A 24,258-nucleotide genomic window follows, 5' to 3' on the forward strand; every position below is an offset into this window, starting at 1 on the left:
GCCTCTCTCACGCTCTAGCAGGAGATCAGTCTGCTCCAGCTGCCTGCACCACAGCACACAGAGAGCTGGAGAGTTGGAGAGAAATGGCACTGGACCTGTTGATATCACAGCGATGACTTACAGCACTTACAGAGTGGATTGTACTCTGGATTCCAGCACTTGGAGTTGATGACACATTTATTTATTGAAGATCGGGATTTTGTCTGGTGCCTAAATGCTGTCACTGGGCAAAATGCACTCCAGAGCCAAGTCCCGGAGTTGTGACAACTACCTGAGTATTAAGGTACAAGCTTGAAATATGCTTTGAATTTCCCTCCATTATAGTTTTAATGTGACTTTTTGAGAGGTACTGTCGTATGTTTCTTTCAAATGTGACTTAGTTTTGTGTGCTGTGTGTGTTTTAACTGAAGACATGTTTCCGTTTTCTTCTGTATTGGGTATAAACCCAGTTTCTGAGGAACTTTCAGCGTTTTTAGGAGTTGTACGGTATTATGCACATTCACAAGGGATGTATATCTTCAATGTCACCACTTTAAGACAGCTGATATTTTGACTTCTTGCTCTGTAGCCAAAACATAGCTAGTAGCTTTCTGTACCTGCAAAAAAAAAAATGAGGGAGTTCAATGTGTCTGCTGATTATTGCTTGGCATATATTTCTTAATTTTAATTCAGTTTAAACCTTTTAATGCCTTTACTTTCTCTTTTTATTCATTGGGAAAACAGAATATGTCATAGTGCGTAAATATTTTCAGCAAAGTTTTTGTCTGTTGCTATCAGATACTGGCCTGTTTGTAGTACTCTGTGTTCAATTTGAAGGGCACTGGGTGTTTGATTCTTCATGGATTGCCCCTCAACATGTTCTCCATCTGTTGAATGCACAATTACAACTGAATGTCGTGAAGCTCCACAACAATCGGAAGACAAATAAGGTGTGCAGTCTTGATACGTAAGCTAACTGAATTTGGAGAGTGTTTAGTTACAAGCCTATTTCAGCTCATCAGTGATGGTGGGCCCGTATCTACCCAAACAATAAAAACAAGATATGAAGTGCACACTCTTTATCATTTCTGGGGTCAGTGAAGTACACAACTTTGTATCCTTTCTGATAAGTGAGGCTCCTTTATCAACCCTTCACTTGTTTTGGTATGCACCCATTATGCACCCATTCTATATTTACCCTGCAGAGGTATCAACAGACTTTTGTTAGTCTCCTTTGTCTCTGCTGTCACCGCTCATCACTGCTCTGATTGGTTGAAGGACCTCCATTCACTTTTTGCTTTCTTCTTGTTGAGCTAATATGCAAAGGCATAATCAAATATAATCGAGTGTGTGTGTGTGTGTGTGTGTGTTTGTGTGTGTGTGTGTGTGTTACTGTGTGTTGAATACAGTACAACACCAATCCATAGGGTCAACAAAGTTTGTCAGGGCTGTTCAGGAACAGTATCCTGTCAATGTTGTTTACATCCTGTAGGACAAAGTCATTAGTTACCTACTGGCGACATGAATCAAGTCTTTCTGATAACCAGTGTGGGAATCTGTAAAAAAAAATCCACTCCAATCCATTACTATATTAGGGTACAGTAGTCTTATTGGAAAATAAACTTTACAGCTTTACAGCTTAGCTTGCATCCTTTGTTTTGTTATTCATGACCCTTGTACAAACATATATATTGAAAAAATATGTTGCACATGAACTGAACAACATATACTGTAGCCTGATGATTAGCAGAGATGTTTATTTTAGTTATCACATTACTTGTCAAGTCATAGGAATGTAAATGCAAATAAAAGAAACAAGAGGTTGGCCATTATTGTTGATCTTGGTGTGTGTGTCGCACAGTCAGTGTGGCCTCTAAGGTTAAATGTTATCTGCTGAGATAACCTTTACTAAAGTGTCTTTTTGCAGTGCAAATACAATATTGTGTTGTAGACACTGAGGAGTGTGCTCTGTAGTGAGATGGAGTTTGTATTTGATATATCTGTAATGTTGTGTGCGTTTTGAAGTACACTTTAATTCAAGTTACAACAGTACATAGGATGCAGTGATTTTGAGTAGACAAAGGTGTTATATGGTCACTTAATTGAGACTTTTTTAAGTGCATTTAACGTCATATTCCTTTTTAGCCATAAAGCAAAAGTTTGACTGAGGCATATTCTCCCAGCCCCTCTCCTCTCCTCGCCTCTTCTCCTCTCATGAGATAGGATTTCTAATAGTTGAGATCAAAAGCTGAATCAAACTGCCAGTTCAATGGTGAGGTCTCACTAGGCTCTTTTGTTGGCATCCTGGCACCTGGCAGTGGGGCAGGTCTGAGCAACCTGTGGCCTTTGTCAGCCTGCTGCCTTTAAGGCTGTTAGCAGGTTGGTTAGTGAGCAGCCTGTATGGGGGCTCCAGGGCTCTCCTGTTACACTCCCCTGGTGGCTTCATGCTCCACTGGAGGCCTGGTAGGCAGCGCCTTTTGTGTCCCTGACCCACTAAATGTGTCAGTGACCACCTCTCGTTCACTCTCTCTGTCTCTGTGTGTCTTTCTTTCTCTGTGATGCACCACTTTTTTCCACTTGTCTTTCTATTCCTTTTTTTGTTTTCCTTTTTCCACTTTGCTTTCTGACACATGTTTTAAAAACTGCTGCACTTTTGGAATTACCAGCTAATAAAATATTTGCTCATGGTATATTTGATGTCTCTTATAGTTTATTTGTGAAATATTATACTCAACTCAAACTCAGTCATACCTGAATATGAAAGAGAATCTTAGTTTTTTTGTTTCATAAAGAGACAAAAAATCTTGTCTTTTATCCCACTCACTCGCTGTGTGCACCTCTTGAACAGCTGGTTTACTGATGGCACTGACAAAAGTGTCCCACCTGGAGCTTGAAGCCATTAATTACCACAACAGTCCTCCATCACACAGGCAGTCAGCTTACAAAGACCTGGCATCAGAAAGGGTGGGACTTCCCAATCTGCTCCTGTCCTGGCTGAGGGTCTGAGGCTAGACATACACAACACATACACACTGCATTCCTCTGTGCCTCAGAGCGGATGGGAAGCTCAGCTCTGGTGGCTAAGCTTAGTCGTTCTGCTGAGACATGCAGATATGTCTCCCACAAGCCAGGTGACACTTTTTGAAACGCTTCAAATGCTTCCTGACAATGTAAGATAATTAGCTACAGGGTGATGCATGTATGGCAACTATTCTAAATGTAAACATTGTGTCATGCAGCCATTGTGTTCATATTGTCAGATCGCCTGTGCAGCCGGTTGAATAGCATTTGATTCGTCATTCAGCTCAAGTCTCTACTACACTGTGTAATTGTTCCTAAAAACCACTCCTCATGTCACTACCACTGTTTTTTTCTGCCTTGGGAACCTGAAGAGAAACTTGCTGGTGTGTCCTAACTATGTAGTGAGGGCTTTCCTCCCATTGTTAGCTTTCCTCCAATAAAACACCATGTTATTCTTCTCCTCCCGGGAGCAACAGTGACTAATGCCCAGAGACATTTTTGTTTCACTAAAAGCAGGCTGACTGCTAATGGAGGTGGGCGTTTTGTTTCAGGGCACCAACAGTGTACAGCACATACCACTTAGAGAGGCGGAGTTCACAATGAGCGCCTTGTAGTAGAGTCGTGGCATGTGTACCAATGCACTGAACTGTACTCACTCTCCTCTAATTGATGGTGCTGAGCTGCTTAGATCAACAGGACAGATCCTACAAAGGGTGAAACATGGGCTGTCTGACAGGCAAAATTCACCGGAGCACAGGCAATGCCTTGATTTCCAGCTGTCCTTTTTTTACACACTTATATTGTAATGTAAATGTAGCACGGACACTCAAGTGAAAGTAATGAAGTAGTTGTGAGGAACTGGATCCTTAACCCCCTGCATTCTTCAACATAGTACACAGTTGTAATAGTTTGGGACTTTCCCTGGCATCGTTATCTATCTGTATGGTTATCACTGGAGGCAGATGTCTCTATTCCACTGTTGTGTTCCACGCGGTAACAACAGATAGCAGAGGGATGTTTGGCCTTGGCTCCGACCGCTGAGAGGAAGGTCATAGCCTGAGTTGTGAACATGACAATCACTCCAGGTCAACCTCATCCAGGACTGCTGTAGTCCCAAATGTCCTGTCTCGTTCCTGTTGTAATTAACGTGTCGAACATGTCAGCTGTTCAACTTGGGGACAATTGTGGCGGTCTAGGTCACGTAGGGGTCAGATAATAGTCAGTGATGACGAAGTTGTTATTAGAGGGTAGCGTTCCACAACTGGAGTCCAGTCTGGACTTTCCAGTTCTGCTGTTTGTGTCCGCTCACAATGACGTCACTCCCTCCAGGTGTTTCCCCTCGCTCTGATGGAAAGACCATCATGGCTGACATTTCCTGTCATGTTTAAACTTCCTGACTGTCTGACTAAGTGGGATCATGCTCAGTAAATAAGTGTTTCTCTATAGTTAGGCAACATTTATCTGATATTTCGGAAATTTAACTTGTTTGCATTTCAAAATATCTAGACTGAGATCTCAAGAGATGATTGAAGGGATAAGTAAATACAATCTGGCACTCCAAATTCATCTTTTTCAACTTTCGACTTTGGAATTCGATTTTTCCCTCGTTTTTGTTTTTTTCCTGTGAAATACTGAACATTTCATTACAAATGAAATGAAGTAAGAATCATTCTTCGGTTGGCCTGCTACCAACCCATGTCCACACGAAGGGCATAACCTGTGATGAGAGGTCACAAGTACACAATGTTTGGTTTTAAGGGGTTACAAGCCGAATAAGGTTGGAACTACAGGTCTAGACTTGCATGTCCATGTAGTATCATGTTTTGCTATATCTTGGGGAAAATGGCCTTTGACATGGCATTGAGCAGTCTTTTGAACTAAATGTACCATACATAGCACAGGCATAAAAAAAATTAATGATGTCAAACCTAATTCAACTCTCTTTCCCTCAGGACGCCGAGTCTTTGGACAACTGCATCCAGAGCACCTTGTCGGCCCTGTACCGCCCCTTCAGTGCCACCGCTGCCACCGTCCTGTGGCAGCTTTTCAGTGTGGTGGAGAGGCAGTACCGCGGAGACGGCCTTCGCTGCCTCATTGACTTCCTCCTTCCTGCCAAGAGGATCCTGCAGATCATCCAACAAGAAACCTGCGTGAGTGGCTGACAGACGTATCACCTGAGGTTAAAATCAAGAAATCCAAGAATGCCTTCTGTGATTTATTACAGAATTCCTTTCAAGAGATTTATAACCTTAGTGATTTCCTGCAAGACTGTTGGCGATGCTTGACTCACATCTCTTTTTTGGCTTCTATCTGTTAAGAAAAGGGGCAGTGAGGACACAACAAGGGGAAAAAAAATGCTTCCTCATTTGTTTTTCTAAATGTGTCAAACACAGAATAATACATATCTTGAAAGATAAGCGACTGAAGTGATAAGACAAAATGTTTGTGACAAAAGAATGTGAGAACTGTGCTGCTGAGTGTGAATATCTTTGCTGAGTGGGAAGGGAGAGCATCAGACTGATACAGAGTTGATTATTGTTCAGAAAACAAGCTGAAAACCAGCCATCCTCTGAATAGGGAAACTGTGGTGTACTTCAGAGGCTGCCATGGACACTTGGGTCCAAAGTGAAACTCAATACTCTCTCTCACAAGCTTTGATTGCTGTTGGTTAGGGCTCTATGACCAAAGCACTGAAACGTTATTCCTCTGTATTCATCTCTCTGGTGATTACACTGTGACGATAGCCATAGAGCAATAGTTTCACCTAAGCCTAGCCCCTGAGAACAGCCCAATGTGAGAGTCTTTGTATTGCAGGTAATATGAGGGGCTTCAGAGGAAGATCACATCCTCAGTCTTTGCTTTCACATTCAAAAAAGATGAAAAAAGCCAACCCTCGAGCACTATGTGTCTTTGCTGCTAGGATCTATTTTTTTTTATTCTGCTGCAGCAAAGATTTGTGTTGCGGTTGCTGTGAAACCAGGCCTGATCAGACAGGTTTTCCTCTTCAGTCAAATGATCGCTGACAGTGATTCATCCAGTGCGTCCCATGAAAACATGTTGCTTCTCCATTAAAGTTAAACATGTGTTTGAACACAGTCTTGCAGATGTCAGTTGAAATGATGCATGTCGTACCACAGCTGAACCACGACATACACATGATAATCATGTTTCATGGCAGTGGGTATTGACTGACTTCTCTGTTTTCTCTCAGGTAAGGTTCAGAGGATTGCTGCTCTATCATGAAGGGTGGCCTCTCTGCATCCACGAGAAAGTTGTCCTGCAGCTTGCCCCTTTGCACAAAGTGCGACTAAAGCAAGGAGACTTCTACTTGCAAGTAGTTCCTTTAGGCCGCAAGACTGCCAAGCTTGTGATAAAATGCCTGTCGGCCAGCGGGCAGGCCATTGCAGAAATCCCCATCGCAGAGAGCATGTATGGCAGCGTCTTCACAGCTGAGTTCTTGCAGAATGTAACACGCGACAGAAACCTGCACCCACTACAGAACTGTCTGCTCACGACTGGTACGGCTGTGTACAGGACGCCGTGGAAGAACGTGGTCAACCCTCTGTTTGTCAGCAGCACGGCGGACGCCATCATGCAAGCACGCTGCAGCAGAGGTGGCTTCCGCGGCCATCTCAGTACCTGCAGCACCAGTGGATCCACTGGCACCCTGGACAGCCACCGCAGCTCCAGAGAGTCCCTGCACTCTCAGGGAGCTGACTCTATCTTCTCGGAGCCCACCTCGCCAAACAGAAACCACAGGGACCCCCGAAGTGACAGCCATAAAATCAGTACAGCAGACACTACTACACCCATCATTAAAATTGAAAGACCCACTGAAGAATGTGGGGTAGGACAGGGAGGTGAGGGCAGTGGTGGGAGAGAAAGAGGACCAGCATCCAAGATGCCCTCTTTTAGTACAGACCTCAGTAACCCAAGCCCTCGCCGACGTCTCCCAAGGGACTCTGTGGCCTTTGAGAGCAGGAGATTTTTCAGGAAATCCTACATGGAGGCCTTGCAGAACCCCATGAGCCTTGGGTCCAGCTCTGAGTCCATCCTGGAGGAAAGTCCAGAGCACAATGCTGGCTTAAGAGAGAGTACAGTGACACCAGGCAGCAGCCCAGACACCCGGACCTCCTCCAGAGAACAATTAGCTCGCAGGTTTGGTAGCCGGGGCTGGCTCAGCGGTGATGACTCTAGGCCCAGCACACCTTTGCTCTACCTACAGAGAGGGTTGCGGAGTGCAGAGAGACGGGCAGAACGACGTTCCAAGTCACTGGAGAGGACTAACAAGGCAGGCCAGGTTAAAGGCCACCGGGAACGGTCCTCTTCTGGAGGTTCAGCTAGCATCTCCCCCAAAAAGCTGATGAATGGCTACTCACTTCGCTTTGGAAAGCTGGATGTGGAGGCAGCTTTTCCTGGTTCAGAGAGGAGAAGCAGCAAAGAGGAGCCAGGTATGTGATGTTGTTACTGCTGTTCAACCTCATGCAGTCACAGTAAACAAACTTACGTAAATCACTGTCAGTCATATTACAGGCTTTACCAGTAGACAAAGGTAGAGATACAGGTTTACAGGTAGAAAAAGTACTGATGTACAGTTTTGAAGTACATGTTCTTCTACTCCACTACATTTCATAGGTAAAAAAAACAAACTTTTTTATCCAGTACATATATTTATACACTTAGGATTAAGAATCTACATACAAAACCTGACTTTTTACTACCCAATAGTATATTGTATACAAAATAAAGCAAATAAAATCAGCTCCACCTCAACTGCAAAATATTACAATGCTGCTCACATTTTAGTGCATCCTTCATAATGATCCTATAATAAAATATGTATATAATTTAATACAGTATTAAGACCACCTGAAATAGGTTGTTCTGCTTAATAGTTGTAAGTACATTTTGCTATTAATACTGTAGTTTTATTAAAGTGAAATTCTGAATGCTAGACTATTGAAAGTTTCACAATGACTGGCAATATTCAAAAGATTTGTATTGTACAGAAAACCAGATGAAAACGCTAAATCCAAAAATTAATTGGTCCTACGAACAAGTGTGGTCTGTGTATTGTCAGTATTATGACAAGTATGTCTTTCTCATGACTCATAATGGTCCGTGGCTCATCATTTCTAACTTATTAAAAAAAAAATACAACCTGGGGTTGTGAAAACCAAATTTCACTCTGGATAATGGTGGTTCCTCAGCAGGGTGTGTAATCATACCCTGCAGCAAGACTAGCTACAACACCTCATCAGGTGGCTGCAGATGGAGTCTGAGTTGAGACAGCTCATACCTGTGATGCATTAATGCTGTCATTGGTGACAGATTGCCTTTCAATGCCAACACTTGTGTTCTTTGGCACATTCAGGGGACAGGTACTACCCTACCCTGGAAACAGAACTATGTTTTCTTTACCACTGTCAGTCTGTTTTGCTTTGTGTTGGTTCATACAGAGTAGCTCAGGAAAGCAACAATGTGAGAGTAACATCTAGGGAATCACGCTGTTTTTAGAAAATACAGCTTCTTCCGTGAATTGAAATGTGAGGTGAAAACTAACTGAGTTTATTTAAATCTTTGCACTGCAGCCTTGCACTATGCTAGACCCTAGCCAAGGTTTTGTGCGCTGATTTTTAAATAAAGACAGTCATATATGTGTTCATTTTAATGTATTAAAAGGTTACTCCACCATCCACTCAGCAAAACTACACTAGTTAAATCACATCACTGTTGCGTTCCTGAGATTACCTCAGAGGGGATTGTATTTCAGCTGTTGCAAAGCAGGTTTCCCACAACGACGTTTCAAAGGCAACAAAAGATCCTGTAAACCCTGTAAACCAACCAGAGGGACCCCAGCATCCCACAATGAGATGGTCCTACACTGTCATTGGGGCTGGGGGGCTGCACTGATCCCAGATGGGTTGCCTCATTTACAAAAGTGTCCTTTGTGAACCAATCAGCCACTGGGGATTCACAAGAGAAAAAAAAGCCTTTCAAACTGTGCCTGTGTCTTTGGAGAGTCCTTTCACTCCAGAAACACGAGACCCAACTTGCACTGACTCACACTGCTCTGAAAAACTACTCCAGAAGGATTGTAATTACTTCTTATACGAGCCAGCAAACTGTGCAATATCAGAACACATTCTCTGTGACTATCAGTAAGTCAAAGCCCCAGCAACCAGTGCAGGTTTAGCCTCTTTGATGGCTTATGTGTTCAGCACACACAAAAAAACAGACTTTCACACAGGAGGCTTTACCCCACGTTTGTCACTTCCTCTGAAAACAAAGCAATTTAGGAAACATGCAGCAAACACAAGCCTGGCCACACAGTCGCACAGGAAATGCACTGACTGTTTGAAGACAATAGAGGCTGAGCTGGGAGGGTTTACTGTCACAGAACACAGCAGGACAATACAAGAGGCCTCAAACTGTTTAAAAACACAACACACAACAGGTGTCCATCAGACACAGATCCACAATCATGGATCTATCAGCAGAGTTGGTTGAACATGGTGATCTCGGTTTTATGTTCATTTTTAAGCTTATTAAGTCTTGAATGTTTTTAAAAATGAAAGGACCTGGTTTGCAATAGTGCCGTCCTCTCTTTTTATAGCCATGCTAGTGAGGAGCTCTAGGGATGTCAGTCACTGTTGGTCCACCACGGACTGAACTATCTCAACAACTATTGGATGGATTGCAATGACATTTTGTACAGATATTCATGATCCCCAGAGGATGAGTCATACTGACATTGGTGATCCTATGACTTTTCCTCTGGCACCAGCCCAGTGTAGTCCCTTGGGCTTCCCCTTCTGTTGAATCCCAGACCTTCAGGCCATGTTGCGTTTTGGTCGTACTTGTGGAAAAAAGATAGAGGAAAAGACGTGTATGTCTCTTTACTGTCAAGAAGGTTAAGTCTGTGATATCGCTTGTGTAGGGGAGCTTGCTGCATGAGTGTTGTCTTGAAAAAATAAACCCAACAAAAGCCCCAACTCAGAGGTGTGTGGATAGAGATCTCACTTGACGAACGGCTGTACTTTTGGCCTTATATCTAGGGGGACACCAAGCTCATGTATGTCTAATACCTGGAGCTGCATATTTTGCTGTCCATACTACCTGGGCCATGGCACACTGAAGTTTCCAGTCAAGTATTCAGTGGGGCATACAGAGATACTGCACTCAGTATAAAGAATTTGCATGCAGTTTCACTGCCTCAGGAACTGGATCAAGTCTGTAAACCGTGGTACCACTTGGGAATGTCAGGCGCAGCATTCCTATAAACAGAGCCTTGAGGGCTAGAGTACTGAAGAAGTGGAGGAGGCAAAGATATGAGAGTCTGATAACGCCAGAGTTACCCATGACTCAGTCTGACTAAACACCTGGTCTACATGATGAGCCAGTGTGAACTCACTACTACAGCGCACCACTAATTAACACTTGTTCCATGAGGTATTATGATCAGATGTTAAGTACTGAGGTGAAAGGAAGCTTCTATTTTTGACGGATTGTGCTTTATTCTTGTATAATAGATGCTCTGTAAATATAACTTAGCCACTAAGTCGGATTTGTGCTCATTCTTTATAATCATCTCTACAGGACAGCATGATGACAACATCAGCAGTGAGAGCAGGCGGCACAGATACGGGGGAGAAGAGTCACACAGTCCTAAAGCTGCCAACGGGACAGCCATCAGGCTGGCCTCAACATCAAGCTCTTCCCATTACAGCAACTCATCCCTCCCCAAACTGGTGTCAGAGGTCAATCAAGAGCTGCTCACATCGGGTGCTGTGATCTTGCCAGGTAGCGATGAGTGATTCGGTCATATTTTTCATTTGCTGCTTTCATTTTCACCCCAGAGCTTTTCTTGTAGGTATCTTACTCATATTAGAACTGCCAAAGTCATTCAGTAGTCTTGTATGTCTGTTGCATTACAGACAATTGTAACAAAATCTTATTTCACTCAATTCTTGTGCTTAATGCTCACATGGAAAATAGAAATGAGCTTTCATTTGTGAGTTTTCAAATAGATTCCTAATTTTTAATACTTTTTCTCCCACACAGCTCCCACACAGACATAGCAACAGACCTTAAAAGAAGAAACAATCTCATTATCCTCAAGTCAGATCTTGTTCTTCCTTGTGATTGTCGAGTTTTTACAACATTAGCTTTTTATTTCTTGTTAATACTTGTGTTTGGTCTGTGGAAAATGCAAAACGGGGTATTACTTTATCAGGTGATAGTTTTTTGCCCCCTTGTTCTAAAATGAATCGGCATTAAAAAAAAAACTTCTTGGTCTATGCTCCCAGTCGTTCTTTATTCCACTTAGAGGGTAACATTCACATGATATCACTGTAAAGTTTAACAGTCTCATTCTTGGTGGAGAAAGTGATAGTACACCTGTATGTGAGAGTGGTAAGCGTTGACCCCCTGCTGGCCCTCTCTCTTCCAGGAAACAGAGATCGCAGTGGGAGGGCGGTGTTACAGGTGTGCACGAGAGCTCAGGTGTGGGCAGGTGAGAGTTGCACGGTCGATGACCTCACCTGTTTACTGGGCTACTACCACTCTACACTGCGGTAAGTTACACTCAGGGTTTATTTTTCTGTGTTACGTAAAACCAACATTAACTTTCATACCCTCCCTTATCCCTAAGGTGAACTTCAGTCTGTTCAAAGTGTATTAATACATTTTACATTTTGCCAATATTCATTAACTCTGCATTTATAGTGTATTATGTGTATTTACTAAGGTTTTATGTTTTATATCAATGTCTTTCACATGTAATTGTAGTTTTCCTCAATAATCAGACAGTACCAGTCTCTTTGCTTTCAAAAAATGCTATTACATGTAACCAACTGTCTGTCATAGAAAGTACACTGACTGTAATACTTTGGTTTTAGGAAAGAAAGGCATGATCAAGGTCTAACTGTTGTAGTAGACAGCAGGAGGCAGCAGCCTGTTCCAGCTCTGTTGTCATCTCTGTCTGAATTGCAGGTGAGCCACAGTGGAAAATATGTAATTACCTTCCGACACGCCCAAAGGGTTTTTTAAGGCCTTGCTGAGTCTCTGTTCTCTGTGCTGTAATGCTATGTCTCTCTCTAAAGTTATTACACTATGTGGTATTCCTTACACATTTCCTATTGTTCTACCTCTCAGTCTCAGACTTTGTTTGGTGTTTTAAAGAGGTGCACCTTAAATTTGTAGTGACTGCACTTCTAAGACATTTTTCTGAGTGAGGCTTGCCTCAGGACTCTTGTGGAGAAGCCTGTGCTTACTTGTCTGTTTTTAACCACATGCTGGGAGCTTGTTGGCTGCAGCTGACATGCAAGAGCCATATCATCATGTTATGATGATGAGTTACTTACTGATGTAAGGATGATAATTCTGTAAACCACAACACATACATTATAAGTCACTTTAAATACCTGTTTTCACATTGTTCAGCTGTTCATGTCAAATATACAGTATGCATGTGTTGTAATTTCTTCATTTTAACTTAAGATAAAAATTACTGGATGTGTGTGTTTTCAGGCATTAGTACCAAATGCACTTTACTCAGTTCTCTTTCTGGTGGACAAAGAGGCAGCAGCCAAGCCTGAGAGAGACATCAATGTACAGGTAAGTTAAGACTCTTATTATCAGGTGGATATGCGCTATTTCAAATGCAAAGTGATGATTCAATGCTTTTGAATGCTTGAGTATGTTTGATAAGGGATTGTCATGCATTCATGTCCGATAAGAACATTTGTTACTAGATTGAGATTTGATACATTTCCCTTTAAACCCATCGCTACAGGCTTTGATGATGACAGAGATTGGAGGTGAGCAGGAATTGGCCTGTGGGTAGTTAATGTCACCGTAGCTTTGAAGTGAGACAGGAGGCACACTCTGACTGAGGCCTGATTATGTGTGTTTATTTACTTTTTTCGTTGTTTTTCCTGCCACAGACTGAGATGCTGTCATCTCTGAAGGCCCTGCTGAAGCACATCGACCAAACCCAGCTCACACGAGACCTGGAGGGCACCTTCCATTACGACCACAACCACTGGATCCACTTCAGACAGGTGGGTGTGACAGAGATGCTGGACTGCGGCCAGCGTTATAACATATTTGTGAAGTTGCATAAGAACAAGGGTGGTGGTACATTTCAAAATAGATAATGATTTTTATTTTGAGTTCATGCTCTTTATTCATAATAAAAGAAAGAAAATTATACTAATTGCTGTGTTGCCAAAGTTGCATGTAGTTACAAGAAATGGCTCCTCTGATTTCAGAGCATGATTAGTTATGGAAATGTGACCTTTCTTGAATCTAATCTTTACATCTGAGACACTTTTTCCTGCAGACATTGAGAATGGCAAGGCCTTTAGCAAATATAATGACTCTTTAATATACAACCTTCTTTGTTGAGTAATGCTGTTTTCCTATGTTCTTGGAAAATATTTGTTTGTCTTCAGTATACTGGTGATGTTTTGACACTAATCGTCTCCCTCCTCTTCCTTTGTCTTTTTTTTCTTCGTCTCTCACAGAAAATCGAACCTTTTGCCAGCAGTTGTAGCGCCGCCATCTCCTCCCTTCAGGAGTCTATCAGCACACTGAGCAACAGCGGCAACCTGAAGACCTCTAAGGTCAGACCCACCCCCCGGCAGGCAGTCTGGCCTTCTGATTTATGTGTCTCCACTGACACACAATGCCTCTCTGTTGGCCTCTTTCCTATAAACCGGTGTAAAAAGTTGAGGAGTTTGTTTTACAATTAACTTCCATGATCCTTGTGCTTCGGGGTCAATGTCCTCACCCAGGTTTTTTTTTGTTTCGGGCTGAAAAGAAAGACTGCACGTTAAGTTCACTTTTAAAATGTATTGTCTTTATTTTAATGCCGCTGTCCATGTTTATTTCAGGAGGTTTCTGAGATGATGGAGCAACAGAAGCATCTCATGAAGTGTATACTAGATGACACCCGTCTGAACAGGCTGCGTCTAGAGGGAGGCACCGTCCTCGCTCGCATCAGGAAGGAAGAGGCCTGTGAGAATGAGAACTACAGGTACAACTGGAGGAGTGGGCTGTCAGGATGAGGGATACATACAGAGATGAAAAATCTGTTTCTAATAACTTGTTTTGCTCATTCAGGGATGCTGTAGACATGTTGAATGCACTGTATAACCAAGTAGATGAAGAGGTCCATAAGCTCGTGATCCTATCCAACAAGTCTCAGAAACAGTTAGAGAGTCTTCTGGAGGTACACAAGTTTGAGGAGCAAACACAACAAGTGAGTTCAAATTATTGTTGCAGATCTACCCCACCCTCTCTACATAATACAGTCCTCAGTCCATTAATAATATTTTCTTTTTTCAGATCAAACTGTGGTTCAGTGTTGAGGGAGAGAAGCATCTCACACCTTTGGAATCACTAACTTTGTCTGCAGCCAAAATAAAGGAGATGAGAAAGAGTTTGGACCAGTTCCTGGAGGAGTCAGTGGTAAATGCTTTGACAATAACTGAGAACATAAAACACTTAATCATCCTTATATCAGCTTTTTCAGAAGGCGCTAAATTGATCAGTCTTGCCCTTGTTTTGACAGCACCAGCAAAGGCATGGCCTGCAGCTAGTGAAAGAGTCTCCGGAGTCTCTTCCAGGATCTGTTTTCATTGACTTTAAGCAGCATCTGGGCTCCACTTTGAGCAGAGTGGAGCGGAGGAAGACCCAGCTAGACATCCTAACCAACCTGTATGAGTTCTATGACTCTGTAAGTATTGAAGTCTGTATTCTGTCAAAAGTGATGTTACGTTTTACTTGAGCATTTTAGGATTAAGCATATACTTTAATCCAGATTGCTTTACACTGAGTTTCAAAGAAGACAAATTCAAAACCTTTATGAATGTCGGAAAATGTAGGAGGAATATGCTAAAAGATGGATTCTGATGCTTAAGTACCTCAACACTCTTTCACATCTATAGGCAAATCAGTGGATGGAGCACTGCCAGGACTACTTCTGTCAGCTGAGCCTGGACAGTTCAGGTGTTGGACTTTCACCTGCCGTAGTGCAGATCCTGCAGGATTACTGCTCCGAGGCATCCAAGTTCTCCATGGACAACTTCAGCACACTGAATGACATGGTGCTCTCCCTGGAGAGTCCTCAGCAGCTGCAGCAGTGGAACACTGTGTGGCATAAATGTCAGCAGACCAAGCAGCAGCTGGAAGAGACTTTGGCCACAGCCATGGCAGCAACCTCGAACTCCACAGATGTTGATACGGCGGCTTGTTTAAAAACTGTGGAAAGCCAGATTGCTACACCAGAACAGGCTGGAGCTAACGGATGTGTGCTCTTACCTGAAGTGCCCGCTTTCTCCAGCAGGGTAGTTACACCACTGACTTTTGAGGACGCTAAGCCTCATTCTGCTGGACCTTTCTCCAAGAGCCCCTCCAGTTCAATCTCTTCCTCCTCACACTTTACTTTTCCCCCTGATAGCAAACTGAGGCAGAGTCCATCCATGTTTGACGACACGGACAGCGACTGCACCATAGACTCGACCGTCTCCTGCCACTCTGAGCCCACCTACTCCGGGGCGGCCCGCCTCCGTAAACAGCCGATGAAGAAGATCATGAAGAAGACCATGAGCTATGAGTTGACCCAAAGGGACAGTGGCCACTCAGATGCCAGCCACATTCATGGCTATACGGGTGTGTACATCAAGGGTCTGGAGGTGGCCAATAATGTGTCTGCGGAGAAGAAGCTGCAGAGACCTGATGTGATGAGCCCTGCGTTAGGGCGCAGCCGCAGCATGTCAACGCCCTCCAGGATCCATAACAGACACAGTGAAGGAGACGGCAAGAAACGGAGCAGGTGAGGAAGTTAATTGTTGATTCTAAGTATTAATTATAATATTATGGTATGTATAGGGCATCAACAAAATAATACCACAAAAAAACACTCTATACCATGATTTTAATGACCAACTAAGGAGTACGATCCTTCTCTACAGAATCATCTTATGGTGTTTCTGTTATTTTGTCTACCCTGCAGTCTAATATGTCATAGTTATAGTTACATTAGTCATGGACATAATTATACTGTATTAATATAGTGATAATATGGTCTTAATACTAATTATAGCTACAATTAAAAATATTTCGATCATTGATTAATCTGCTCATTATATATTATATAATATATAATTTATCTATTAAACATTTAAACTGTAAAATGTGAAAATTGTGAAAAATGGCCATCACAGTTTCACATAGCCCGAGATGACATCTTCAAATTGATAACTCTGTATAACAAAGCCTTAAACCATGAAATCTTGAATTTCTATTCATAATAAACAAATAAAATACTTATTTATAAAGAGTGTTTGGCATTTTTTCACTTGATAAATTATTTTAACAATTAATTAATCATAAAATTTGTGGTGTTTTATTTTTTTTGTCAGTTACCTAAAGTCGTCTGGTATCATATTAATCCTTATCACTGTATATATGTGTACTGTTTATAATAATGTATTGTAAAATCTCATCATGTATACCTTATCATGTCTTTCTGTTCCCCAGTAAAGTGCAGCACATCATGGATGAGATGATTTCCACAGAGAGGGAGTACGTTCGCTCTCTGAGCTACATCATCGAGCACTATTTCCCCGAGATGGAGCGCCTAGACTTGCCGCAGGATCTGCGGGGGAAGCGCAGCATCATTTTTGGGAATGTGGAGAAACTGTGGGACTTCCACAGCCAGTACTTCCTGAAAGACTTGGAGTCGTGCGCCCACTCCCCTTTATCCATCAGTAGCTGTTTTCTCAGACACGTGAGTTCAGACACACACAGTCAGCATGACCTGAGGCTGCACGCTGACAACTTAAAAACAGTCTCCCATCTATAGTGACTGTAATGATGTGTTGACCTCACTTTTCTCAAAACAACTTTGTGCAATATTTCCAGTGCAGTGTCATGGTTTCACTATCTCACTGTTTCATTACAGTTTGCATGCCTACTTAATGTCAGTGTCAAAATGAATATAATGGATCGCAGAATCCATACAAATACATTTACAGTCTCTTGTAAGCTGAATCATTCACAGTGTTTTGTAGCGCACGCTTTTTACTGTAGTCGGTGTTGTAACTTGCTAATCTTGTGTGCAGGAGGATCAGTTTGGAATGTATGCTCTGTACAGCAAGAATAAGCCCCAGTCCGACGCTCTGCTCAGCAGCCATGGGAACGAATTCTTTAAGGTGCGTCTGGAAACTCTGGCTCTGGTTACATTCATCACAGAGTGACAGGTCCCAGGGTCAACACTGAACCACCTTACTGCGTCCAAAAAACAAGGAAGGGTGCAACTTTGATTGCTAAAACAAATGGTTCACAAACAATACATACACACTGGAGCCAGAACAACACATCAACTTGGTCGATATTATCACGAAAATGTGATATTATAAGGCTTGTATGACAAAATAAAGTATTACAGTACAGAAACACCAGAAATGTTTTTGAAATATATAGAAACTGTGTTGCCATTACATAGTTTGTCCACCAGAGAGCACTGAGAAGTTAAAAATGTACCACAATTTATGAGATTCTTAAAAAAAAACTTTTTGTTTATTAAAAAACAAATAATGGCTGATATATCATTTTTCATAAATATCAATATTTGCCTCAAAAACCCTGGTCAGGCTCTAACACACACTTCAAACACTCAACACAGATGCACAGGTTCAACATTAGTTAGCCAATAACCTCTAAGGCTCAACATTAACCAGCTTATCACTCAGTTGTAAACAATATATAAGTAAACAGAAGTACCTACAGTATGATTGTTCAGTATTAATCCTGTCAGTGTCTGTGTTCAGAATAAGCAGATGGAGCTCGGGGACAAGATGGACCTGGCGTCTTACTTGCTGAAGCCGATCCAGAGGATGAGTAAATATGCCCTGCTGCTGAAAGACTTGATCAAGGAGTGCAGCCATTCCCAGGAGCAGGAGCTGAGTGACCTGCGGACCGCTGAGGAAATGGTCAAATTTCAGCTTCGCCATGGCAACGACCTGCTGGCTATGGATGCCATTCGGGGCTGTGATGTAAGTACACAGGCACAGAGCCATGTGCTCCCATGATTATTATTTTGATGTCAGTGACAAGGACAAATACCACATATGGTTATTATAAGACAACGTGACAAGACAGAAGTCATTAAAACCATTAACTATTTTTGAACTGGAGGTCATTTTGTCATGTATGCAGAAGAGTGAGGTCAGTGTCCCACCAGGATTTGTATTGTTCTCTGTGACGCACGTGAACGCCCGTGTTTCCTCTCCAGGTGAACCTAAAAGAGCAGAGTCAACTCCGCTGCCAGGATGAGTTCATAGTCTGGTGTGGACGGAGGAAATACCTCCGCCACGTCTTCTTGTTTGAAGACCTCATCCTCTTCAGCAAGACCAAAAAGATCGAAGGAGGATATGACATTTACATCTATAAACAATCCTTCAAAGTAAGAATCTGTTGTTTGAGGATTGGCAGAATTTTTGCGGGCAGTTTATAGACTGCTTGTATAAATACAATAAATGTTATGGTTTGGTTTTTGTTCTTTTCTATTTAGACAGCAGAGATAGGTATGACTGAAAACGTCGGAGACAGCGGGCTGCGCTTTGAGATCTGGTTCCGTCGGAGGAAGTCGCAGGACACATTTATACTCCAAGCCAGCTCCGTGGAGGTCAAGGCTGTGTGGACCGCCATCATAGGCAAGATCCTGTGGAGGCAGGCGCTCAGAAACAGAGGTGTGTTTCTTTGTCAGATTTTATAGTTTTACACAAATGATTCCTTTTACCATGTAATATGAATATTGATCTGAATTTCAAAGTGATGTTCATATCCTTTGTTGTCCTTTATTTATCATTAAAGATGTCCATATTTTTGGATTGCAGAGTTGCGTATGCAGGAGATGGTTTCCATGGGGATTGGAAGTAAACCTTTCATGGACATTAAGCCCAGTGACGCAGCCATCAGTGACAGAGCCATTGACTATATAATGAAGGGGTCAGGTGAGCTGCTCTTGTGCGCTTTTATTTCAGCCTGAACATGTGTTTATTCTTGTATATTTATTTATTTATTTACCTCATATTCTTTGCTGAATCAACAAAAACTTGCTTACAGATGTTCTGTTGCAAAAAGTATTTTAAGGGTTTGTTAAGTAAATACCCCACATGTAATCTAAGTGTCATTACAACTGCAGTAAACTATTTTGCATAAATTCTCTTTCATGGTTTCATGGTACCTAAGATGCTGTACAACAAAAAGATTTATGTCTTGCCATTAACAACCACAGGACTTTTCATACAACCCAGTTAGTTTCCTTTTCATCCCTCTCATACTCTTTTTGTCTCTACTAACAGAGTCTAGGACGAGAGCATCCATCGCAGTGTCCTCATTTGAGCACGCCACCTCATTCAAGAGACCCCACTCCACCATCTCCAACAGCAGCACCTCCTCCTCCAGCAGCCAGTCATCCTCCTCTCTGCTGGGATCACTCAATCTCCACCTGTACTCCTCACCCTCTCACCCACTCACACATCCGTACCCAATGGCCAGTGTTCCCTCCTTTGGCCAGTGGCCCTACGACTGCATAGAAGAAGATGAGCTGGAGCAGGACACTGGCAGCCAGCCCTCTATGTGTAAGCCTCTATTTTTCTTACTGTAGTAAAAAAGTTACAAAAAAAGTCAGGGAATGTACATGTGTCTATCCTGATTTTTATGATGCATCTGATACAGGAAAATTCTATGAAAATAAGATTTTATAATTACCTTTTTTAGTGTAAGCACACTGTAGTTTAACTGTTTATTGTCACTTCTTTACTTTTTCTTACTGAATGTATTTTCTCAAGAGTCAGTGTTATACAAGACCCTAATTTGATTTAAACTGCTCTAATCAGTGTCCTCATGTAACAGGAAAAAACAATAATCTAACGCGATCTGCTCCTTTTAAGAAATCTTCATATTTTTCTGTGAAAATCTGTTAAAACAATGAGTTACACAGTCCTTGTCTGTATCATTTCTATGAGAATTGATTGCTTTGCATTGAATCTGCCACAGTGTTGTTTTTGCTTGTTGTTGCCACTAGGAGTCGCCAAAGTCTGAAATTTTCTATTTTCATACATAAAGCCCTTGACAGACTTGGCAACCGCCCAAGCACTGAGTAAACTTCTTTGAACACTTGCCTTAATAGGGAATAAATGGATTTCTATGTTGCATGTGGTGTTAACTGATGTCTCACAGTATCCAGCATTAAAGAACTGTACTTTTGTCTATATATTCTGTGACAGTAACTGAGAGCTCAGAGACATCCTCCCAGTGCACCTCCAGTGACAGTGTAACAGGGCTGAGTACCCTCACCATACCCGGGCACCCCGCCATCGTCATGGACTCCTACAACAACAATGAGCCCTCTTCCTTCCTGTGCTCCTCCACACCTCCTTCCCCAATGGCATCTCCTTCGATATTCCAGAAAGATGAAGACCTCGAACCCCAAGGCACCAAGTTCATCACAGCAGTGAGTGTTTGATCCTTATCTTCCTCTTATACTTTAAATGATATGATGTTGTTTCATGAGAGAGTATTTTAAGAATTATCAGAGGAGGTTTAGCTGCGGTGACACACATTTATATTTTGTGGCTTTATACCACACAGAAGCAGGAACATATGACCTTAGAACATGCTGTGTTCAAAGGTTAAACATGTGTTTCTCTTTCTAACCCAGATGTTATTAAGAGTCATGGGTAATTAACCAAATGATGCACTACAACTGTTTTTTCTTTTAACACTATTAATATCTGTTGTCCTTTTACCCTCTTTTTATTATTTCTCTGTTTTTTTTTTTGGTGTAATTGTTGAACTGAATAACATCACCTCTTCATTGCTCTTGTAAACATTTTTATAGTTAGGTTTTTATGAAAAGGTTGAAATTTACCCAATAATGCACTGAATGTTTTCCTATTGATTTTACATGTCTCTTTAAGCCTGATTTACTTCTAGTAGTGTGGTAAATTAACCCCAGAGTGTACCATATACTCACTGGTAATATATGGCAGTAATGTAATAATACATACATTTTTCATATGTTTATTCATTTTGCTTGTTTATTCTGTTTGGATAATTTTGTTCTTGAGGATAATAGAAAGATAATGATACTCCTTTAAGTTCTGAAGAGAAGATAAGTGGTTGTCAAAACATCAACTTAGAGAGTAACATCGGTGCCGCATATCATCATATCGCTCATAAGTGCTCCTGCTTTTTTAATGTGGTTTTTGCATTTGCAGTCATACACAAACAAAGACAATAGAGGTTAAAGGACAGTGATTAGAAAAATTTGAACACTTTCAAAAACATTAGTGATTATATATCTAAAGAAGCCTGACGCCAGGAGCATGTTATGTAATTTTAAAGCATAATTATAACCACAATTTGGCTATGATGATTGATTTTTAAAATTGTGTTTGAGTCTTCACTGTCTGTGTGAAGAAGTTCACTGTGGACAGCAAATGTTATCTGTCATAGAAAGAGATTTAAGATTTGTATTTCTAATCTGTTGATTAAGCCAAAGACTAGTCAAAGCTGTCATAGTCACTGTTCATTGAACATGAACCCATGCTTCATGAAGACAAGACAGTCATCTGCAAAAGTCTTTAGACACCTAATTTTTCTTTTCATTCACACATTGATTTAAATGTGGCGCTTTCATTCTCAACAGCATACAGAAAACTACACAGGCTGATTAGACTGACTGGCAAATTGTGACCAGCGTAGAAGAACTAATTATTGATACCATCTGGTATGTTATAAGTTGGATTAAGCCTGTGGACTCTGAGGCCTCGAAGGCAAGTGGAAGAGAACAGTTGCAACTTCAGTTTCACTCACTACCTTTCTGCTGTTCTGTTTTTGCCAGAGCAAGACCTCTCATATAGCAGTAGGCCTCTCTACAGTGGTCTGACTCAAAGCTGAGGGGTTTTTAGCTCAGTAAGTAATCGGTGTCACCAGAGTGGACATCTTTGTTGTTCCCTTCACAGCCTCATTAACAACTGTGAGGAACTACCCGTGGCCTGAATACTAATCTGTGTGGACATGTGATTTGGTGCCTGTGTTGTGTTCTGCATGGCAGTGTGTCCTGATGGGTGTAGAGGTTTTCTCCTCCTGATGGGTGGCTTGTTTTGTAAACTTCTGACTGTTCTCCTTTGTGTTTCCCTCTTGGTTCTCTTCTTGTCTCATTTTCCTCTGTGCATCCGTTTGACATAAGGGTGAAATTTCTGAAAACACCACACAAGCTTTATGTGTTAACGCATGCATGCTGTGCAACAGCTTTTGTTTTTGGTGTTTTGGAATGCATTTAGGGTTAAAACAATTTTCTGTAGATGCCTGTGTTCTTTGTTTGTTCATATTCACCCAATAGGGAACAATTATCTGTATTTCAGAAAGATAACACTGCACAACAAAATTATACTAAAATATTAAATGCACAAACTGTTAAAGTGCAAACAGCAGTATTAAATTGGATGACCTGGAGAACTTAAGTGTTGTACTCTATAGTAAATGCCTTAATGGCAAAAAAAACCTTAAGATCGCTCTGTTTTTGTATTTCCCACCTGTAGATACAAAAACCAATAATTAACCGGTAGGACCAACAGGAGGAAAAAAATACAAAATATTGTTGAATACAAAAAAATTTGTCAGTTGAAGTACTATTCAAAGAGAGTAAAGAAATACATAAAAACTTAAACCTCACTGTGTTTTCAAAGACTCCTACAAGAGTTAAGAAATATGCATGTGTTTTACTCCTTTTGGCAGATAGATAAAAAGTATTTCCTCTTTTTTTGCATTTTTAACTACTAAAAACAGTTTCTCAGTAAAACAGCTTCCCCCAAACCTCAACTGCTGCCAGCTTGTGTTACTTTACGTAAAAACGACATTCTTTATTTATTCTTCAAGCTCCAGTCAGTGATAAAAGTAAAGTTCAGTGTCTTGTCATTTGTAAATACCACAGTGATACAGTTATTTAGTATAAAGTTATAGAAGTCTTACGGACTTAAACTTTTAAATATATTTCAAGGATTCTGTACGTGCACCTGCTTTGACAAAAGTAGCGTAAAAAGTCGGTAAAATACATTACGTGCTCCACTGCCAGAGTAGAGCATCTAGAATAACCCCACCCGAAAATAGAGTCAATCTGATACTTTCTATGTCCTCCATACAACATTTTAGCTCAGAAAGACAGTTGGAGCCACATTTTATTCACTTTGTTGATGTTGTATTCAACATTGGTGCCTGGTCATTACTGAAATGTAACCCTAACCATGGAATTTACTGATGTGACAGAACCTTTAATCATTAAAATTTTCAGTTGTTTAATGCCGTTTTACATCCTAAAAAGGTGTTTAATTGGCCCCTTTAATTTAATGACATTCTTAATATTGAATGCTGTCTCAAGTAAAATATTTTGAGTGCATAATGTGTAGAAAAGTTTTATTTTTTCTAAAACCCTTTGTTTTCCTTTTTTCTTTCTTTCATCATAGCTGTGAAGTCCTCAACCTGAATGCTACTTGATGCCACAGCAGTAAAGAGATGAGAACGAGAGTCCAGCTTCCGAGCACTAAGATTTTAATGGATGAAGCTCAAGCATGACATGACATTTCATTATGATCCTGTAAATTGGAAATTGACATATAATACACACTGTCACGATGGTACGCCTCTGGTCTGTAAAGTTTGTTTTAATGAATAGGTATGAATCAGTGTTTATATTGTAGATGAGTTTTTTTTATTATGTATTTTACAAAACAAAAACAATAGCAGGCACATCGATCCAGACAATGTTGTGCTGTCACATTTCTTTTGTCTCCAGTCTGTGTTATGACACATTTGTACAGATGATTAAAATGTTTCAAAGATGTTGTTGCATTCTTTTATTCGCCACAGTTTACTTGAAATAAAGTATTTCCACCAGTGGCCAGCGTTCTGTATGTGAAACCGGCTGAAGATTTGAATGCAGCTGAAAAAAAAAAAAAAAAAATTTCACAAAAATTTCCACTGATAAAAAAGCACACATGTGAAACCACTCTCACAAACCTTTGCAAATAGAGAGACTGAGCAGCACTGACACCCGCTACTACCATTACACAAAGAGATGTAGAGGGTAAAGAGGATAAAGAATGTTTTTTTTTCTTCACATTAGAGAAGCTGACATGTTTACCACAAGTCTCACATGTTCTCATTGTCAGTCAAACAACA

At 41.2% G+C, this 24,258-nt stretch overlaps 1 protein-coding gene across 2 annotated transcripts; it reads left to right on the plus strand.

Moving 5' to 3' along the window:
• On the plus strand, window positions 1-23,918 carry zgc:158766 (uncharacterized protein LOC100009641 homolog). 2 transcript variants are annotated; one of them, XM_042423809.1, is made up of 24 exons: window positions 1-283; window positions 4,953-5,150; window positions 6,212-7,451; window positions 10,600-10,803; window positions 11,453-11,576; window positions 11,901-11,994; window positions 12,532-12,618; window positions 12,948-13,064; window positions 13,530-13,628; window positions 13,899-14,041; window positions 14,128-14,266; window positions 14,353-14,475; window positions 14,579-14,743; window positions 14,955-15,841; window positions 16,549-16,798; window positions 17,133-17,222; window positions 17,841-18,065; window positions 18,305-18,475; window positions 18,584-18,761; window positions 18,909-19,025; window positions 19,377-19,655; window positions 20,304-20,530; window positions 21,923-21,993; window positions 23,544-23,918. In XM_042423809.1, the coding sequence occupies exons 1-23, from the start codon at window positions 215-217 to the stop codon at window positions 21,965-21,967; spliced, it is 5,271 nt and encodes a 1,756-aa protein (XP_042279743.1). In that variant the 5' UTR covers window positions 1-214; the 3' UTR covers window positions 21,968-21,993; window positions 23,544-23,918. The 2 variants fall into 2 exon arrangements, with proteins under 2 accessions (XP_042279743.1, XP_042279744.1); XM_042423810.1 differs by lacking the exon at window positions 21,923-21,993.
• Window positions 23,919-24,258: the final 340 nt, after the last annotated feature.

Source organism: Thunnus maccoyii, chromosome 10, assembly GCF_910596095.1.
Source record: "Thunnus maccoyii chromosome 10, fThuMac1.1, whole genome shotgun sequence".
NCBI lineage: Eukaryota > Metazoa > Chordata > Actinopteri > Scombriformes > Scombridae > Thunnus > Thunnus maccoyii.

Coding starts and splice junctions, on each gene's coding strand:
- zgc:158766 (XM_042423809.1), top strand. CDS start 215: ATGCTGTCACTGGGCAAAATGCACTCCAGAGCCAAGTCCCGGAGTTGT. Junction 17,223..17,840: donor ATGGGAACGAATTCTTTAAG/GTGCGTCTGGAA, acceptor GTCTGTGTTCAG/AATAAGCAGATGGAGCTCGG. Junction 18,476..18,583: donor TCTATAAACAATCCTTCAAA/GTAAGAATCTGT, acceptor TTTTCTATTTAG/ACAGCAGAGATAGGTATGAC.